We start from the raw sequence: 19,913 nt of genomic DNA on the forward strand, positions 1-19,913 counted from the left end.
GCCACTGTTTAAAAGACACTATATGACCGAATGTTTGTGGACACCTGACCATCACACTCATATGTGCATCACACTCTGGAATATCCCATTCCAGATTTAATCCCCAGATTTGCGTAACCATGCCCATAGCACAGCTCCGTGAAGAACAGAACTAAATAATCAAGGATAATCATGAGCATCTGAACTATCAGTGAAAACAACAAACCCCCAATGGTGTTAAGTATAAACCTAAATCACCCTTGTTCAAACTATTTACCCATAGTTTACGTACATCTGAAACTAAGAAGGAATCATTACTTGAGGTCTCTGGAATGTAAGTGTGTGTCCTGTGGACAAACTTTGGACAAATTCTCTGTTCTTATGTCCTCTGTCCAGATTTCTTAGAAAGTGACCTGTTAGATTACTTGCTATGGAGATTCCCAGGAACTTTGCAGTAAAGATCAGCAACACATCACTTGATGGAAAATACAGTTTATATGCAGTATTTAGTTGAATTCAATTTTATTTGTATAGCGCATTTTTAACAATGGACATTGACACAATGCAGCAATCCAGGAAATAAATTTTAATTATCCCTAATGAGCAAGTCAGAGGTGACAGTGGCAAGATAAAACTCCCTGAGATGATATGAGGAAGAAACATTGAGAGAAACCAGACTCAAAAGGGAACCCATCCTCATCTGCATGACAGTGAATACTGTGATTAAGTACTTCCCTTCTATAACTGTGTACTACATGGTCAATAAGTGCAATTGTGTAACCAGGAAATTCATTATAGTTTTTGCAAGAAGTCTATTTTGTTGAAGTTATCAACTGTTCACTGATGGAGACTTGAGTGCAAAACTGTTCGTGGCAAATTGCAGTCCTAAAGCTATCATAGCAACTATCGTAGCAAAAGTGTTCGTATCAACTGAAGTCCAAAGCCATCTTCATGGTTTTTAAGTGGTACCATCCACAGTAATCTTATGTATCTTTTGGCTGTCTGTGTGGGGGCCATCTTCAGCAGCAGTGAATGGTTTCCAAGTGACGAGAGCTCCAACCAGAGGTAGGGCATCAGGATGGATCAGGCAGGTCCGGAGAGCAGAACAGGACAGGATCAGTACAGTTTATATGCAGTACTACACAAATTAAATGACCGTATGTTATACCTAAACATTGTTAAGCAATGCAATATTGCATTCTGCATCTGATTTTACTTGCTACCATACTTTGCCCAGTGCCTTAATCCCAAAAGAGCAACCGTGGTGAGGAAAAACTCCATGTTACATTTACTTAGATTCATTTATGGAGAAAGCTCAGAAGAAACCCAGCCTTTTAGGGAGCTGTCCTCCTCAGCTGGCACTAGGTACTATAGTTAAACAAGCACTGTATGCAGGCTTGTGTGATATAACGATATCAATGTCTCTACACGATATTATGTTGCCACGATTGCCTCTTACCTTTTTCCATAGAATGTCACTCCTGGATATGGTTTAGGAAGAGAACATGCAAGACACACTTAGAGGCACACACCAAACTCAAATCTCTGCCATTTCTAAAGTCCACCTGTGGAAGTCTGTGGGTATGTTGGTACAGAGATATGTTGAAATGGCATATTCTGCATGTTCTAAAAAGACTAGGAAAGTGATGAATTAATAAATATACATGAGTAAATTCTCATAAATTTAAAGCCCTTACTGAGCTGAACCAGGTATGTTGTGGGTGAGGAAACCTATAAGTATTTAACACACAAAATAAACAAAACAAACATAAACAAACCCCTGCTCAATTGCTCATTGTTTGTTTAATCATTTTTTCCCACTGATTTTCTCCCTATTTCGTCACTGATTTCTCCACCAACAGCTACAACCAGGGAGGACAAAGGCTATCACGTCCTTCCTCCAAGTCAGCGTCTTTTCGAACTGCTGCTCATGCAAAGTCGGGGGTGGCGTAACACACTCGGAGGGAAGCGTGATCAGCCACTTTCACAAACATGAGCTTACAGATGCCCATGATTCGCTAGTGTCGCTGTGATTGATAAGGAAGAGAGAGCATGCCACTCTTTCCCTGAGAGCATGGCAAATTTTGCTCTCTTGGACACGGATGGCTGTGATGTCGTGAACTCGTGATCTCTGGACAAGATGCTCTGGTGTTTGATGTGTGTACTTCTCTGCAAATAGACTGACTGTCTTGATGTGATGAGGCCAAAGAATTTGCGTGGAGCATGGATGTCTCCCAACAGTCCCAATGCTTCATGAATTACTCTTTGTAATATACAGTGGGTATGATTATTTTTGGATATATTTATATGCATTATTTATTATTTGGATAATTTATATGGATTTGTCTTTGTGTCATTTTTATAAATGACGAAAAATCACAAAAAAGGGGGGGCAGGGGGTGGTACACTTTTTATATCCACTGTATCTGAGAAGAGAATTCAAATTTTTACATTTGGCACCTGGAGACCTGCTGTGGAGAAGAAATAAAGTTTTGCTTGAATTTCTACTTATTCTATGATATGCTATGTGTAAATATTTTACATCCTACATCAGGGGATAAGGTATAAAAAAAAGAACTCAGTGTTTTGAAGTTCCAATAGTCAGTGATGAAATCGTAGCATATGGTGAGATACCATTGATTAACTATTTGTGCATATTGTGTTGTGCTATATAATTTGTGTAGCTGTATAGCACTAGCTAGATGCTACCAGGAAAACCACAGCAAGTTATAGAAGTAAATATAAATATAGGAGTAAGCCTCTAGTAATGTCACATTTATAATTGGGCTGGGATATGATGTTATAGAAGGTTATGATGTCATGAATATGTTGACTGTTATGAACACCCTCGATGAAGCTGGAATCTATAGTACTATGTACTGTGCTGCTGTACTATTGTTTTGTGTTCTGATGAAATACCTTTTAAGCTGTTCCGTGGATCTGTCGGTACAGAGTAAAGCTGAAAAGAGCTGTGTTGACCTGTTGAAAAGAGAGTTATGGAACAGAGTGATGAAAGACTGACTGCAAGTATTCTGACTACAATTTAATATAATAGAGAACGTAATTAACGCATTTGGCCCTATTCATGGGACCCAATCCCCTGCACAGTTTCATTTGGAGGAAGGCTTCAATCCAAAGTGACGTACAATTTTCCAACCAATGGTAAAAAATAATGGCAGGGTAGTTGTGGTAAGAATAGAGAGAGTCAGCACTAGACACAAAGGCTGGAGTAAGAGCTGATTGTAGAATAACTGGCTAAACGATTACATAATCCTAGTTTAATTATAATATTTTAATTATCATAAGTCCATCCTGAGTTGAACCAGATGTGTGTTTCACCAAGCACTTAGATGAGCACTAATTGCGGAAAAAAAAACAACTCGTACTGCTTCTTCCTCTCTAAGAAGTTTTAGTTTTATAGTATTCTTAGGCTCTGATCTACTTCTACTAGCAAGGAGCAATTTGCTCTGGATAAGAAGTTCTGCCAAATGTAATGGAGTCTGGAAATCATTGTAAGTACTACTGTAGCTCCAATTTTGTGATAATACAGAGTTTTATACTACCTTAGGACCATAGACGGCCTGGTATTCGGTGTGTTGATATTCGTCTGCAAACGGAGTGCCAGGTGTGTTCTGAAAGGTCGAGGCCAAATGGTGTGTAGTTTTCTTTAGAGCATGAGGTGGGTGGACAGCTTGCAGGAAACCAACGTTTTCTGTATTCTCAGTCACCCACTGAGAGCCGCTATAGCAATGAGAGAGAGAGTAAGAGTTAGAGGAATCAAGTTAATCTAGGGACAAAGTATACAAACCGTTGCCCATAGTTGACTTCAGACAAATTAATTATGACACATTAAAGATGATCCAGTCAGTGTTTTTTTTTAAATAGTTACCATGGTGTGTTCATGTCGGGCTGATGAGCCTTTACCCTCTGGAGTCTCCTGCTGGGCTGGCACACATACCTCAACAAAAATAACCAATCAACACATAAAGTGTACTAGAAACACATCAAATGTGATTAGACTGTCCAATAGAACAAAGTTTAGTATATTGCCATATAATATATCTAGACATTTGCCATATAATATATCTAGACATTTAATATATTGTTACAACCTGGAACGAAAATTAACCTAAGTGGGATTATATGTAAGAAATATACACAAAATATCGTATAATATTCAAGAAGGAAAGGAATACTTATAGCACCAACAAATGTCTGATTTTTTTTTTATTTACTTTTGTGTCACAATAAAAAATATTTTGCACCATCACACTGTGTAAAACCAAAAGGTAAAAATTGCAGTTAAGTTCACTTCAGTTGCAGGTTGTAACACTCATAAATGCAAAAACCAAATGTTAAGACAATCCACTGAGATTATACACACAATTGCTTGAACCTTCTAGGCTGGAGCAATACTTTTCGCTTTGTAAAGAAAGTATTGTAGCATTTACTTAAAATATACAATACTTTTAATCATTTATTTACTTTTATATTTACACATTTACATTCTTATACATATTACAACTTAAGATACATTTAGGGCACTTTGACGTGTAAATCTCAAATATGGATGAAATTTAACATTGATAATCTCAAATGATTTTTAGTGTTTTAAGAGTTGTTGTGCAGTATTGTGGGTCTGCAGGACTGGGAGTGAGGAGCAAGGCTATATGATATTAGATGGATATGCATAAAATGTTTCATTTGAAATGTCTGGCACAAAATTAACTCTGTAGCTCTATAAAGCTACTTGCTAGATATTGATATTGCAGTTAGCTGCATGTTTGCAGATCAGACTGACCTGCACTCGAAGTTACTTCTGTTGTTTTGCTGTATTTTGCTGCATCTTCTTGTCCATCTCTGTTGGATTTAGATCGGGTGATTGTGGAGGCCAGGTCATCTGATGCAGCATTCCATCACTCTTCTTCTTGGACAAATAGCTCTTACATAACCTAGAGGTGTGTTTGGGGTCATCGTCCTGTTGGAAAACAAATGATGGCCCCACTAAATGCAAACCAGATGGGATGGCATGTCTGCAAAATGCTGTGGTAGCCATGCTGGTTAAATGTGCCCTCAATTTTGACTAAGTCACCAACAGTGTCACCAGCAAAGCACCCCCACACCATCACACCTCCTCCTCCATGCTTCACAGTGGGAACCACACATTCAGGAACCGTCCGTTCACCTTCTCTACATCTAACAAAGCTTATCCTCTGCAGCAGGGGTAGCTCTTGGGCTTCCTTTCCTGGGACGGTCCTCATGAGAGCCAGTTTCATCATAGCGTTTGATGGTTTTGGCAACTGCATTTGGGGATTCATTCAAAGTTTGAAAGATTTTTCAGATTGACTGACCTTCATTTCTTAAAGTAATGATGGACTGTCTTTTCTTTTCTCTTTACTTAACTGAGTGTTTCTTGCCATAATATGGATTTGTACAGTAGTTGTAGTAGCACTAATAGGTCTATTGGCTCCGTACCCACCCTTCCTCTGCACAAGACAACTGATGGCCTAAAGCACATTAAGAAGGCAAGAAATGTCACAAATTAACTCTTGGCAAGGCACACCTGTGAACTGAAAACCATTCCAGGTGACTACTTCATGAATCTGATGAGAGAATGCCATGAGTGTGCCAAGCTGTCATCAATGCTAAATGTAGCTACTTTGGACAATCTAAAATATAAAACATATTCTGGGTTGTTTAGCACTTTTTTGTTTACTACATAATTCCATACGTGTTCTTTCATAGTTAAGATATTAACTTCACTATTAATGTATAATGTTGAAAATAATTAAAAAAAAAATTATATATATATGTATAATATATATATTATATATAAAAAATCATATATATATATACATATATATATATATATATATATATATATATATACACACACACACACGCACAGTGTGCAGATGTAGATCTAGATCTGTAGATACCTAATATTTATCTAATATTTATTCACTGCTTGCTGATTAGGTGCAGAACAGATGCCGGATGCAGAAGGAATCCTATCACTGTGGCCATGTTGCTAACAGACAACATCCCCCAATGGGCTCCACGCCTATTTTAACTGGATGAGCTTCTAGGACTTAGACCTGCGCTAAGAGACATGACCCTGGAAGCTTTTCCCTTAGAGGAACATTATTCCAATTATAAAGACGTCATCACGTTAATTAAGAAGGACGGAAGAAATACGTTTGATCCATGCCTTAATTACAGGGATCCCTGGCTGCATTTGTTATTTTAAAAGAAAATCACTTCCGATTAATAAAATTCATTCGTAGACTAATTACTTAACTTGCCGTTGGAGCTACTTATATTAATTGTGTCCCACCATATAAGGGTATTCAGGGGCGGAGTCGACGCACTCGCTCACGCGCGCATGATTTTAAACCCAGTATCAGAAGTTTTATATTGAGCCCCTAAAGGGTTAAAACTAGCTTTCTTAAAAAAAAAAAAAAAAAAAAAAAAAAAAAAAGCATTACCTGGCAATAATTTTGCGCTCGCTGGAACCCTTGCTTTAGTCTCTCCATGGGAACGCGCTCAGCAGTGTCTTCCACCACGATGCGCTTACTGAATGTTACTTTGAAGCTGGATTAAAATATGGAGCTATGTTGTCATTGCTTGTACACGTGGTTATGTGATTAGTGAATGAACACTAAAGCGCATTCTGAAACTTCTTTTTAAACGAAAGAACTGAGGATGCAGTCAGTTTTACTCGTGATCAGTTACAGTAGTGCACACAGCTTCTCTGGTACAGATGGACGTACTGTCAGTGGAAAGAATAATCCAGGAAGGTGTAGAGGAATCTGTGTACGTTTGATCAGTGAGTTGGATCCAAGAATGGTTTTACAGAGGAAACGAAGATGTTAATATTATTGCGAGAGGACGCAAAAACTATTGCAAGGGAACGCAACAAGTATTTAAAAAAATGAAATCTCATCATGACCCTTTAAAGGGTCAGTATTTTTATTAGTTTAACAATGGTGGAGTTCTGAATGCATGCTCTGTCCATGGTCCTGAACTTGGCGCAGACGAGAAGGGCGAGACTAATTCCAGATCCAGAGTGTTCCACTATAGGGGTTTTCCAGGTCACATTGGTTAATGTGCACTACATCATATTTACATTTAGCTACATTTTTATATTTATCCTACTACTGAACACCTGCAAGCAAAATTAAATCAGTCTGCTCATGGGTGTCTCAACTGGTGCCAGGGGCCCGGGGAAAGTGGCTTATTTTTTCGTGTGCACATACAGATAAATTATAGAACTGAATAACCAGCGTGCTAATGATATCATTGCAAATAAAGGACTGCACCATTGCTCAGCCAGATCTTCTTCACAGCGAAAGTGGCATAAACAGTGGGCATGTGGCAAATTAAAACACACACGAAATAGAGAAAGTATGATGCAGAAATTCGAATTATAATTGCAACCCATTTTAATAAAAATAAATGAGATGCACAATTTAATTCCTCTATCCCTGACTCTTTTTGCTTCTCCTCCAATTCACTTTTTTTCAAACAGTGAGCTTAAGAGGCACCTTAAAGGCTGAGAGACACACTTATCACTTTAACTTGACAGACATTGCTTTCAAAGCACAAAACTTTAAATCATTATAGCACTGAACTTTCAGAAGAGGCAAAGAACAAAAGAGTGTCATGCACAATTTAATGCTCCTCAACAACAGTCACTTTAATTTTGATGCAGAGAAGTCCTAATAATCACACCAGAGGCTGTGGTTTAAAAAAAAACTCTTGCACTTTTAATCCAAATCTTTTTGGCCAAAAGCACAAATATTCAAATATATATATTTATTGGGTGGAAAACAGATGCATTGGATGTATATCATTACAAAAGACACAGATCATTTTCACTGTCGTTACAGCGTCTCTTATACTGTATACCTCTTTTTTTTCCATAAAGTTTACTATTTCTATAAATTATAAAACTGCATTAAAGAATCCATAAAAATTGAGAACATGGAAGAGTATTAATTTTTAACCAAATGAGAAATATTTTCAACAGGAAGCAATAAGTGAAAAAGATTTTTTTTTGTTTCTCACAAAGTACAGAATAGCCCTTACGTTGTTCCCTGTGGATAGAAGGTTAGATAATTCACAGTCTTCTGTTCACTGAGTAGGCAGCACAAGTCCAAACTGTAAAACCAGCATTCCATCCTTAGATTGTGGGGAGGAAAAAGGAAGTAGTCATTTGGCTGTACAGTTCCAATTACTATACTCAAATATGAATAGTTACAGGCTAATTTACCTGCATAGTCAGATTTTAACTGATACTCACCTGTAGGGCATTTTCTCCCATTGTGCTTTGCACTTCTCTTAAAGACTGACACTGCTCTAAGAGATGCTCTCCACAAACAACATCCACCTGCCAGAGAAGGAGAAGCTGATAGTTTCATTTCAGTCTATTACAAGGCAAAATGAGGTCAAAGCCCAGTGAGGTATATATTGCTATATCTGGGTTATTCCTCTTAAAACATGAATTTTAAAGTTAAGCCCCAGATTAACCTATATTAAATAACATATACGGTTTCAATAATGACATATTGCCTTCTTTCTCTTGGTTTCAATTTCATGTCTCAAGAGACTGCAGGCACATTGCCTTTCTCACTCTCTCTCTCTCTCTCTCTGTCTTGTATTTATCCTTACAACATTTGCTTTCAATTCTCTCTCTAGGGACAGATTAGCTTTAGCCACATAAGACAGTAAGTGAGAGTCAAGAAATTACCTTAAACCACTTTTTCATGCATGTTCAACCATACTTATCAACCATAACAATTATTCTGAAAGCTACCACACTCAGCTGAATTACACTTTAATCCATGTTTGAAACGCTAACTAAGGAAAAGTCCAAAGTCCAGTCTGTTCGCATGATCTCCACCAGCAGTTTTTTTTACATGGTATTTTATATCTTATACTTATTCTCATAATACCATTAACTCTTAGTCTGCAGTCATTATGGTCTGATGCATGCCATTAAACAAGAATATGAATAATGAACTGTGCACTTTTCTTCACTGTAAAAAAGCTGCATTAATTATAACTACCAACTGTACTTGCTGAGCATGACGTACTTATTCAAAAGACCAATGTCTTATCAGGAGCTTGGATAAGAGAACCCTAATTAAATAACAGTGCTGGGATTGACTGTGACATGGGGATGGATAGAAACAGTTAGGGAATTTTTTTACAGTGATATTCAAATGACCTTACAACTAAAGCAGTTACAACATTCTCCAATTTGTCAAAATGATCGAGCTATGAAACCAAAACCTCCCACTGACAAAACGAATCATATTAAAATGCTCTGAAGACATGTCTAAAATGAACAAAAATAGCTGTTAATGTTTGCTTTGTTTGTTTACAATGAGAGCACTAAATGCTGCATTAATCTGCTCTAAACTACACACATGTTTAAGATAAATACTTTTACAGAAGGTGAAGAGACTATGGTATTTAAGATCATGCTAAACATATTGCGAGAGGCAACTGGCCTTAGGGTTACAAGAGTGGTCATTTTTACTCAGGCTTTACAGTTGCATTTATTGAATTGCCAGGCACTTACGTATACAGGTGAGACAGAATACAATGCAAGCATACAGCTGAGCACTGAGGGTTAAAGGTGTGTTGCTCATTGGCCCCAGTGGTTCTCTGGCAGTCCTGGGATTTGAACTTTCAATATTCCAGTCATTAGCTCAGAACCTGTACGTCTGAACCAGCACTGTCCCAAAGTGGGTTTTGGCACCGCATTCATGTACTTTATGCTCTACACCAAGCCAGTGCCTCACAACTTATAGCCCCCATTCAACCACTATTTTTGATCAAAAATAGAAATGACACTGTTTTCCTGGGCTTACTTACAATATAAAATACGTTTTTATTTTACATTTTAAAATACAGTGATGTGTGTTAGTTTTACAGTTTAGTGTGTACACAGTCATGTGACTACTACCATCTCAAACCCAGATAGTGCATGCCCACCATTAACAACTGCAGAGATTGCCACACACCCAAAATACACAAATTGTAAGCAACCTGACACTTGATCATGCAAATTTATGGCACTTGATTATGCCATAAATTAGACAACATTTTGCTGTACCTTCAGATTTGGACTCAACTCCATTTTCCTTCTGATAAAGAGCTCCACGTGACGAATAGTAGCTTCACCTGAGACACGGATATACTTTCTCTCCAAAGGCTGCACATAGAAAACCTCATCAGATCAATATTACCCACCTGAACAATGCCTCATAGGTACCATTATAAATGTAAATATACCTTATAATTCTCAATGCCCTCCTCAGCTCTGTGAATCAAAGATGTAATAAACACATAGAAATACTTAAAATAGAGAAATATATTTGGCAGTACTTTACACTTACTTCAACTGGCCATTATTCAATTGTTTCTGAAGTTTAACGCCATCTAGTGGTGAAATCCATATTTACAAACTTCATAATAAATTATGCTGAAAGGTGAGAGCATCATGCCCCAGACACAGAAAAACAAGACCACTCACCCAACAAAATCCAACATTAGAGACACATCAAGCTCTGGAGGAATGGTGAAAACAGACTGTGGCATGTGGTCTCTCTGTTTCTGTTTCAGAAGCTTTACTGGAAGCATACTTAGAGCTGTTATTAAAGAGGAAAAAGGGACATAAGGGTGTTTTAGAGCATTATTTCAGAATACAGAAGAGACATAATGCGGGTCGAGAGAGACCACCATCTCAAATCTAAACACTCTGAATCATATACATAGGTGGTGGATGTCATTAGAAATATACAGCGGCAGTAAAATGAGCACACCTGGTTTTGGGATTGGCAGTCCTCTCTCTTTGTAAAACGCACACATTCGTGCCCTCTCCACTTGAATGGAGACCAAAGACAATTCAAGAAAAACAACAAGCAAAATGAATCATTTTGGGACATAAAAGAATAGGCTGCCAGACATGTAAAGTAAAATAACATCTCACCGTCCTCCAAACATGGGACCATCTTATAAACAATATCTTGTAACTGCCTGTCAGGTCTGTGAAATAAACAGACAGATTAGACAATAAATGCAGATCAACAGTGGCTACATGTACATGCTGGAAAATCAACCATGTGGAATAACATGGGCGAGTCCACCATTGTTCCAAGATAGCAGCATAATTTACACCCAAAGGATTGTCGTGACCATAACAACAAAATCTCACGGGTTTCCTTTTGATCAGAGAACAGTGAAAAATATATTTTGATCACATGAGATTCTGCCTGCTGCCAGCAAGACTTCTCGCACTTGCTTCATTTCATGTCAGTCTTGTAAAAGTTTAAACTATATGTATGAACTCCTACAGTAACTTCAAACTACCATGAAGAACAAAGAAAGAGACAAAAACGCTAACACAAGATAGTAATACCTTATATTGTATAGTGGTTGTGTTTGATGAACGACGATGCTACAGTTGGGACACCTGTTGCTGCAGAAGAAGTGCTTGACAATGCAACTTTTACAGACTGTAAATAACAAAAGAAGACAGTGATGTGTTTGCAGAAGTGACCCTCTAGCCAAAAACAAAATGGATGTGTACATTAACTATGTCAGGGGTTGTTCATTTCAATTCCTGGATGGCCAGATTTGTGATGACCCTCCTTCATCACACCTACTGTGCTCACAAATAACTGGCGAGGTCATTGGGTGAGGAAATCACCCTAAGCTGGACTTCAACCTTCATGAACTGGATTTGGAGAACCCTGATCTATTCAGTTAGTGTCAAGTGTCAGACTTACATGTATGAAGGCATTCAGTGATGGTGGTGGCATCGATGAAGAAGCCATTGCAGAGACCACAACGAATATAAGGATACAGCTCCCTCAGTGGCAGTGAATGCTTCAAGACAAGAAAAAAAAAACAACATAAATGTTAAGATAAGTAAGGAACAAAACATGATGTGGCATGCTATAGCATGTTATTTAAGCAATACTGCATGAGCAAGAGTGTTATACTGAATATGAGCACGGTGAAAGGCCATGACGCTGCAGGTAATCACTGCCATGTTGATATTCAGTAAAACAGCATGGTTGTGAGTTTGATGTTCATTTTATACAACAGTTCTATAAAATATAAATCTATAAAAAAATTAGTATTGAGTAACTGACATTTCAGACACAGTATGGCCAAATATTTTGATTATTTTTGCTCCATCAGTAAAATAGTTCCCAAAGAGGCCACAGCTGGATAGAGCATTGTGAAGTGAAGTGAAGTGAAGTGACTTGTGGCCAAGTATGGTGACCTGTACTCGGAATTTGTGCTCTGCATTTAACCCATCCAAGTGCACACACACAGTAGTGAACACACACACACCGTGAACACATACCCAGAGCAGTGGGCAGCCTTTTTAGGGAGCAGGTGGGGGTTCGGTGCCTTGCTCAAGGGTCTCACCTCAGTCGTGGTATTAAGGGTGGAAGAGAGCGCTGGTCATTCACTCCCCCACCTACAATCCCTGCTGGACCTGAGACTCGAACCCACAACCTTCAGGTTCACCTTTGGGTTGCAAGTCCGACTCTCTATCCATTAGGCCACGACTGCCATGTGTTGCCATGTGTTGCCATGTGTTGCCATGTGTTGCCATGTGTTGCCATGTGTTGCCATGCAAGCACAGACTGACTGACAGCCCATAGTAAGTGTAGTAACAATTACATTATAATGAACTATTGCCAGAATTGGTATTTAATGTAGGGAACACAGACAGGCAGAGTGATACAAACAGTGAAATCTCCCAGAGCTGTTATACTAAACATCAGCACTTATGGAATGCCGCTTGACCAATCAAATTATTGAACCAGAACTAACTGTTGTACAAAGGAAAATAATCCACAACGTTGTCGGTCGAATCGTGCTTTTTCCCTTGTGATTTGTCAAGACAATAACAATTTGTAATTTATTAAGGAATGTGCTGTGGCACATCTGCGAGACAATTTCCCATGATCACTTACGTTATAGTCATTCCCTCATCAGCCTCTCTTTTGTTTCTCTCTTGAAGTTAAAAAGCCCATAAATATGCAGCATGTCACGGTACAGAGAAACTGGAATGCACAAAATCCTCCATCCTGAAGACTCTCCCATGCTAAAAAAACTTACACACTGTTAGAAAGCCCTGATACCTGAGATTCCTTCTGTAAATGTTAAATAAATGTCTCTTCACAGAAAGCTTCACCATATTAACAATAATGTTTTGCTTTGTTGAATAACGAAGTTCTTTAGTCTGTTTATTACTAGCCTTAGATAGACATCTCTCTCCATGCAGGTCCCTGTAAATGAGCTGTTGCTATAGAAACAGTGAAGCATTGAAGTGAGCGCATTAATATAAACCTGTGATTTGCCTTACAACCGGGACTACTGTCAGAGCCGTGCTGTTTTACAAAATTAATCCACACCTTCTGACCAATCAGATTAAAGAATTCAACAGCGCTGTGGTAGAATGTATAAACTTTTGCTGCCCAAGATGTGAGAAGAAAGAAGAGTGAACATTTCCGTGCTACTGACAGGTGTCTGAACACCTAACAAAACAAACCTATTTTTAATAATAAAAATAATAATATTTAAAAAAAAACTTTTATCACTTGTTAACAGGTGAATGTTGAAGGTGTACCTCTGCACAGGTGATGTTGCTCCCCGGAGCTTCCTCCTGAGCGTCAGCGCCACTGCACGAGCCCTCGCCCAAACTTTCCTTTCCCTCACGGCTGTCGTCCATTCTTCGTCGTTATTTTTTAAATATATATATATTTTTTCTTAAATATTCTGTTCTTTTCAGATGAACATAACCATATCCTGCTTTGGGTCTTGTTTTCCAGCGAAACTGAGACGTTTAAACCGTGTTACAGTAAATAAATGAACTTTAACAGCATTTCTCCTCACAGCCGGTTGCTACAACATTAAATCCCGCGAGTCAAGCTTTGCGCGCGACAATAACAACACCGAGATGCCGCGTGCGGGTTTACACACAATAAAAGTCAACACAAAAATGCTTTTTAACTTAAACAACAACCACAACAACGTTGAAATGCCACACATAATTATTTATGGTATATTACATACAAACTTCAATTTTGTCTTTGTCATTCACACTGAATAAGGCGCTGGAAAGGCTTAAGGGCATTTTATTTTGAAATGTAAACACAGTTTTGAACACGGAAGTCTACAGTAGGAGGTGGGGCTGGAGGAGGAAAGCGGGCAAAATGGCGGTGCCTATGAGCAACGTGGATGAGATCCGTGACAGAGTGATTTTGGGCGAATTTGGCGTAAGAAATGTATGTATAACATCAATTCGTTATCAGATTTATAATAAAGTGAAGAATATACGCTAATAATAAACACACTTTCCTGTGTGGATGTCTACTGATGTCTGTTTACATTGACACTGACAGGAGCTACACCATGTGTATTAGATAAGTGTTTATTGTACGTGTGAATTGGTAAAGTTTTTAATGTGGTTGATCTGTAATGTAGATCTAATTTTACACAGGTTCATTCTACAAATTTTCCTGGTAATTATCCTGGTTATGATGACTCATGGGACCTCAAGAAGTTCAAAAAGGTACTCTAAGCGTTTAGCTGCTCTTACTTTGGCCATATAGGTCTGATCTTTTGCAAATGCTATGCTTTTTCATACTGTGCTATAACAGAATTTCAGGCTCGATGTTGTTCATATGGATGAGAACACGCTGGAGTTTGATATGGTGGGAATAGACGCTGCCATTGCCAACGCTTTCAGGCGGATATTACTAGCTGAGGTATGCCATTAATCAGTCACTATCTCTGTTATCCAAAAGCATTTCCTTAACCTTGTACACTTTCATAAAGACAGACTGTGAACATGGTGAATATTTGTGCAAAGTGACTTGAAGCTGCCGTTTTTAAAACAATGTTTAAGTCCTTATTTTACTCATCATCACAATTTCATTTCATCTCTCATTTATTGTGTTGCGTTCATCCAGTTGCACTATGATGCTGAAACCTTGCTAAATTGCATTAATGAATTGCACAGATTTATACACTATATGGCTAAATGTATGTAGACACCTGATCATCACACGCATATGTGGGCCTTCCACAAACTGTTGCCATAAAGTTGGAAGGACACAATTGTATAGGATGTCTTTGTGTGCTGTAGCATTAAGATTTCCCTTCACTGGAACTCCAGCATGACTATTCACCTGTGCACAAAGTGAGGTCCATGTGGATATGATTTGCCAAGATTGGAGTGGAAGGACTCGAGTGTCCTGCACAGAGCCCTGACCTCAACCCCACTGAACCCCACTGAACTCCACTGTATGAATTAGAAAGTCAACTACCTGCCAGCCCCCCTCGCCCAACATCTCTCTCTGACCTCACTAATGCTCTTGTGGCTGAATGGACACAACTCCCCAAAGCCACACTCCAAAATCTAGTAGATAGCCTTCCCAGAAGAGTGGAGGTTATTATAACAGCGAAAGAGGACTAAATCAGGAATGGGATGTTCAACATGCATATATGTGAGTGATTGGTCAGGTGTCCACAAACTTTTGGCCATATAGTGTATCTACTATATATGTGATGTGTGTTACATTGTTGCATTTGTATGATCAATGTTTGTGTGCTGATTTGCTAAGTCGTGTACATTCGGCAAAGAGATTCTGATTTTATCCTGTTTTCCGCATTTAGGTCCCAACTATGGCTGTTGAAAAGGTTTTCATTTACAACAATACATCTATAATTCAAGATGAGATCCTAGCACATAGGCTTGGCTTGGTACCCATCAAAGCTGATCCTCGTCTTTTTGAGTACAGAAATGCTGGTAAGAGTTTTCTTTTTGTTATATTCAAGTAAAACAGAGACCCAGACACACAAGTCATATCCCTCTAAATCACTTCCAGTTTTCTCCAGTCAAACTGATGGTCCTGTCAACACACTCAACAAGCTTGTCAGTTTGAATACCATTTAAATGCTTCATTCTTGTGCTTTATTACTTTAATATTCTGTTTAAACAAGATAAGCATTCTATAAGGCATATTGTTTAATATGGCTGTGTATGTTCCTTTCTGTTAGGTGATGAGGAAGGCACAGAAATTGACACAATTCAGCTTCAGTTGAAGATCAAATGCACAAGGAATCCCAGGGCATCTAAAGATGCCTCTGACCCCAAGGAACTCTACCTCAATCACATGGGTAAGTAGATGAGTGTTAATATCCTATGATTTAGAGATAACTGGAGCATTTGTGCATGATGTGTGTATACAGGAGTCGGTTATTCTTTTTGTAAATTTTAAGGTAATGTTTAGTTTACATTGTACTTGCATTATATTTAATAATTTTGTTTTCTATTTATTTTATGGTTATACTTGACACCTCATTTTGAGGCAGTTCTCACCATATTTTTTTAAATGCAGTCATCATTACGGAGGAAAAAGATTTGTAATGAAATGTGCAGATACCTGGAAAAATAACCTGGTATATTGTTTGTATTTTTAATGTGATTTGATCACAGAGCTGGACACCTGATTGTCATATTCGGTCGGTGTGTTAAGTTGATTCATGAAGCAACTAAAATTTTCTTTTGTTATTTTTCAGTGTATTCAAGGGACATGAAGTGGGAACCTATTGGAAATCAGGCTGATGTGTTTGCTGATGCTAACATTGGTCCTGTGCATGGAGACATCCTCTTGGCACAGCTTCGGCCAGGACAAGAGCTGGATATAGTTATGCACTGCGTTAAAGGAATAGGTGAAGAAATATGAGCTCTAGTTAGTTTATGTATCTACTATAACAGTATTAAAAAAAAATTCATTATGTACAGTTCATAAGAATATATTTCATCTATGAAGAGCAGAAGATAAAACTCTAGATCTTTGAAATCTGAAGCTTTATCATACTAATTGTCTTTAAATAAACCAGAAAGCCACATGTTGAAGGAATATGCTAGTGTTTTCAAACTAGTAGTCTGTAGTATATGTGATTGTTGTGAATTTTAACACAATAGCCTGTATCTGAAACGCACTCATATTAGCGGTATAAGGGCAGTGAATTCATTCTGTAAAATGAACATTTATTTTAAACACCTAATTAATTTGTCCATTTAAAAGCATTTAAAAAATTTAGCACAATTTACGCTTTCAGATATGTGGGTTGCTGGAAGACTGGTGGTTAGGCCACGGCGCTCTCACCACTGCGGCCCAGGTTCAACCCCAGTGCGCTCCCAGTGCCGGTCCCAAGCCTGGATAAAAATAGGGAGGGTTGTGTCAGGAAGGGCATCCGGCGTAAAAACTGTGCCAAATAAAAATATACAGATCAATGATCTGCTGTGGCGACCCCTAATGGGAGCAGCCGAAAGAAGAACATCAACAACCGTTTCGGATATGTGATTATTTCACAGTTAAGAATTTCTGATTGTGTGTTACCACCGTACTTCTCAGTAAACATGGATGTGGTTCAGCTGCTGCCTGATTGCACACAGATACCACAAAATCTTAGTGACCCTGTAAATAACTGGAATTACTTTTACCTTACAAGAGCTTACAAGACAAAATCTCATTAGACTCTAACAGTTTGTAGACTTAAATTCATGTTAAACACAGTCTTAGAAAAAAAGTTGTTTAGGGTTCTATGTAGAGGTCTATAACAGTTTTCTTTTCAGAAAAGGTTCAAAGCAGCACTGTTTAAAAAGAAAACAGTTAACCATCCAAAGATCGCAAGCCCTAAGAATGTACCTTTTATATGTTTATTGAGAATTCAACTGTCTTTAGACTTCTGTTATAAGTGAGTTTCCAGTCTGTGAGGTTTTCCTTCTTTTCTCAGTACAGGGAAACATGTCAAAGTGATTGCTTTTGGTAATAGTATGTATGCTACAGATGTGGTGGTGGTGGTGAATAGGTTGAAAATGTTGGAGTGTTCCTTTATAATGCTGAGTTCTGTCTGAATTGTTGCATGTAAAAATTCTTAGCTGTCTCCTCTTTACATTGTGTAGGTAAGGACCATGCAAAGTTTTCCCCAGTGGCCACTGCTAGTTATAGGCTACTTCCTGAGATCACATTACTGCAGACCATTGAAGGAGAAAAAGCTGAGAGATTAAAGCGCTGCTTCTCACCTGGAGTTATTGAATTGGAGGATGTTGATGGTATGAATCTCTCTCTCTGTCTCTCTCTCTATCTCTCTCTCTCTCTGCCAGATTATTCACAGCCTCAGTAAAGCACTAAACACTTTTTCAGACAGATATGTTCTCATAGATTTTTTTTTTATACAAAATTTCACTCAAGGAAAGCAAGTGGCTAAGGTGGTCAACAGTCGTCTGGATACGTGCAGCAGAGAAGTGCTTAGGCATGACGACCTAAAGAACTTGGTCAAACTTGGAAGAGTGCGGGACCATTTCATATGTATGTATTTGAAGCATGAAAGCTTATACAGCAGTGATTGTTCTTCCAACTACAGCAGGATGAGGTCACTGGCTAATGTTCTTCTTGTCTCTCTCTTTCAGTCTCAGTGGAGTCTACTGGAATTTTACCACCTGATGTCTTGGTCAGTGAGGCAATTAATGTACTCATTGCAAAGTGCCAGAAATTTCTGACTGAGCTTGACTCAGTGACTGAAATGGAATAGCCAGAAGGATGTTGGACCACATGTACTGAAGGCAACATTAACAGGACCTCACGACCTTGAAAGTGTTGTAGGATTGGATAGCTGAAGCAGTGCATGATTAGGGAGTGTTTTCTTCCCTAATTATAAAAGCCTTGAGTCCTACAGGAAGCCTGGATGACATTAGATCCTTATCAACTAAGATTATAGTGTTAAGCTAAATGGACATGGCTACAAGAGCTAGTGTTATATTCTCATTCTTAAAACATCTGCTTTGCTCAACGTAGGCATTGCTTGGCTGGTCCTGATGAATGACTGTGAGCTTAAGCTTTATTTTTGGCACATGCCCATGTCTAGACAAAGGCATCAATGGTCTGGTCAAGCCCAGTGTTCATATTTCTCCATAAATTTTGTTTGACGTGAAACATTGTACATTGTTTGTATTAAATTTATTGACAAAATGTCACTCTGGTACTCCTTGTTCTCCCTTTGAAATGTGTTTTTGTTTTGTATTGTTGTGTGTGTTGTCTTGCCTTGCGGCTCATCTGATTTCTTATTTTCTACAAAGCTACAAATTCTACTTTCTACAAATACTTCATTTGTTTATATAGTTGGAGAGTTTTGATTTTTTTTGTTCCAAAAACTGCTCCAAAATGTATTTCAGTGAAATGTAACCATTTCTCCACTGAAAGCAGTTAAACACACAGGGGTGGCCAGGTTAGAACCAAAAACTTTATGGGGTGGCAAGCTAGGGTGGGGCAAAATATAAATCTGCATCCATAGAAAATGACATTTGACTACCCATATTTGTGTATGGCTTGAGTAAGATCCCCTACACACATAAATATACACACACCTCAGCAACATTTGTTGGCTACAAAAACCCCTGGCTAACATAACATTAGGCTACGTCCTATTAATTTGGTACCATTAGCGTACTTCATATCATTAGCTAATGGTAGCTTATGACTAACTGACGAAATCCTCAATATGATGAATATTGTTAGCATTAAAAAGAATTGTTTGTTCTGGGCAGTGAAGCCAGGGAATTGTTCACTTCTGTATTAGCTAGCTAAACTTTACATGTAACAATAAACATTACACTTGCTGACATTCCTTGCCATTGGACAATGATGAAATCAACTTTCAGATTTCCAGGAAATGATGATGTGGGTGTTGCTTTATTATTCATACACTGAGGTCTAACATTCTTGTTCAATTTAACATTGTATGACATTGGTACGAAGGCTGTTTATTGAGGTTTTGCTTCATGCTAGGGTGGCATTGGCCACTCCTTAGCTCCGCTCATGCTGAAA

The 19,913-nt window shown here is 38.3% G+C and overlaps 2 protein-coding genes across 3 annotated transcripts; one reads left to right on the top strand and one right to left on the bottom strand.

Annotated features, from left to right (window-relative positions):
- Positions 1–518: 518 nt before the first annotated feature.
- pcgf6 (polycomb group ring finger 6) lies at positions 519–14,070 on the bottom strand. Of its 2 annotated transcripts, XR_008301490.1 has the most exons (14): positions 13,643–14,070; positions 11,781–11,880; positions 11,411–11,507; positions 10,982–11,037; positions 10,815–10,874; positions 10,526–10,640; positions 10,285–10,312; positions 10,106–10,204; positions 8,285–8,371; positions 8,071–8,163; positions 4,781–4,957; positions 3,869–3,937; positions 3,543–3,720; positions 519–2,958 (listed from the first exon to the last, which is right to left on the bottom strand). XR_008301490.1 is itself a non-coding variant. In XM_026945723.3 (10 exons), exons 1-10 carry the CDS (start codon positions 13,742–13,744, stop codon positions 8,116–8,118), a joined length of 792 nt encoding a protein of 263 aa, XP_026801524.1. In that variant the 5' UTR covers positions 13,745–14,066; the 3' UTR covers positions 7,726–8,115. The 2 variants fall into 2 exon arrangements, 1 of the variants encoding a protein (XP_026801524.1); XM_026945723.3 differs by lacking the exons at positions 519–2,958; positions 3,543–3,720; positions 3,869–3,937; positions 4,781–4,957 and having other exon boundaries at positions 7,726–8,163; positions 13,643–14,066.
- Positions 14,071–14,172: 102 nt separating this feature from the next.
- polr1c (RNA polymerase I and III subunit C) lies at positions 14,173–19,063 on the top strand. Its single transcript, XM_026945712.2, has 9 exons — positions 14,173–14,300; positions 14,516–14,587; positions 14,676–14,783; positions 15,694–15,826; positions 16,078–16,197; positions 16,600–16,752; positions 17,993–18,142; positions 18,282–18,398; positions 18,500–19,063. The coding sequence occupies exons 1-9, from the start codon at positions 14,229–14,231 to the stop codon at positions 18,619–18,621; spliced, it is 1,047 nt and encodes a 348-aa protein (XP_026801513.1). The 5' UTR covers positions 14,173–14,228; the 3' UTR covers positions 18,622–19,063.
- The last annotated feature ends 850 nt before the right edge of the window (positions 19,064–19,913 follow it).

This window comes from Pangasianodon hypophthalmus, chromosome 3, assembly GCF_027358585.1.
Source record: "Pangasianodon hypophthalmus isolate fPanHyp1 chromosome 3, fPanHyp1.pri, whole genome shotgun sequence".
NCBI classification, from domain to species: Eukaryota; Metazoa; Chordata; class Actinopteri; order Siluriformes; family Pangasiidae; genus Pangasianodon; species Pangasianodon hypophthalmus.

Bases quoted from the DNA above. Each gene is read 5' to 3' on its own strand.
- polr1c (XM_026945712.2), top strand. From the start codon at position 14,229: ATGGCGGTGCCTATGAGCAACGTGGATGAGATCCGTGACAGAGTGATT. The intron at 14,301-14,515 runs GTATGTATAACA...AATTTTACACAG, and splicing joins GCGAATTTGGCGTAAGAAAT to GTTCATTCTACAAATTTTCC. The intron at 16,198-16,599 runs GTAAGTAGATGA...GTTATTTTTCAG, and splicing joins ACTCTACCTCAATCACATGG to TGTATTCAAGGGACATGAAG.
- pcgf6 (XM_026945723.3), bottom strand. From the start codon at position 13,744: ATGGACGACAGCCGTGAGGGAAAGGAAAGTTTGGGCGAGGGCTCGTGC. The intron at 11,881-13,642 runs GTACACCTTCAA...CTTGTCTTGAAG, and splicing joins GCAACATCACCTGTGCAGAG to CATTCACTGCCACTGAGGGA. The intron at 8,372-10,105 runs GTACAGCAAAAT...CTTCTCTGGCAG, and splicing joins AGTTGAGTCCAAATCTGAAG to GTGGATGTTGTTTGTGGAGA.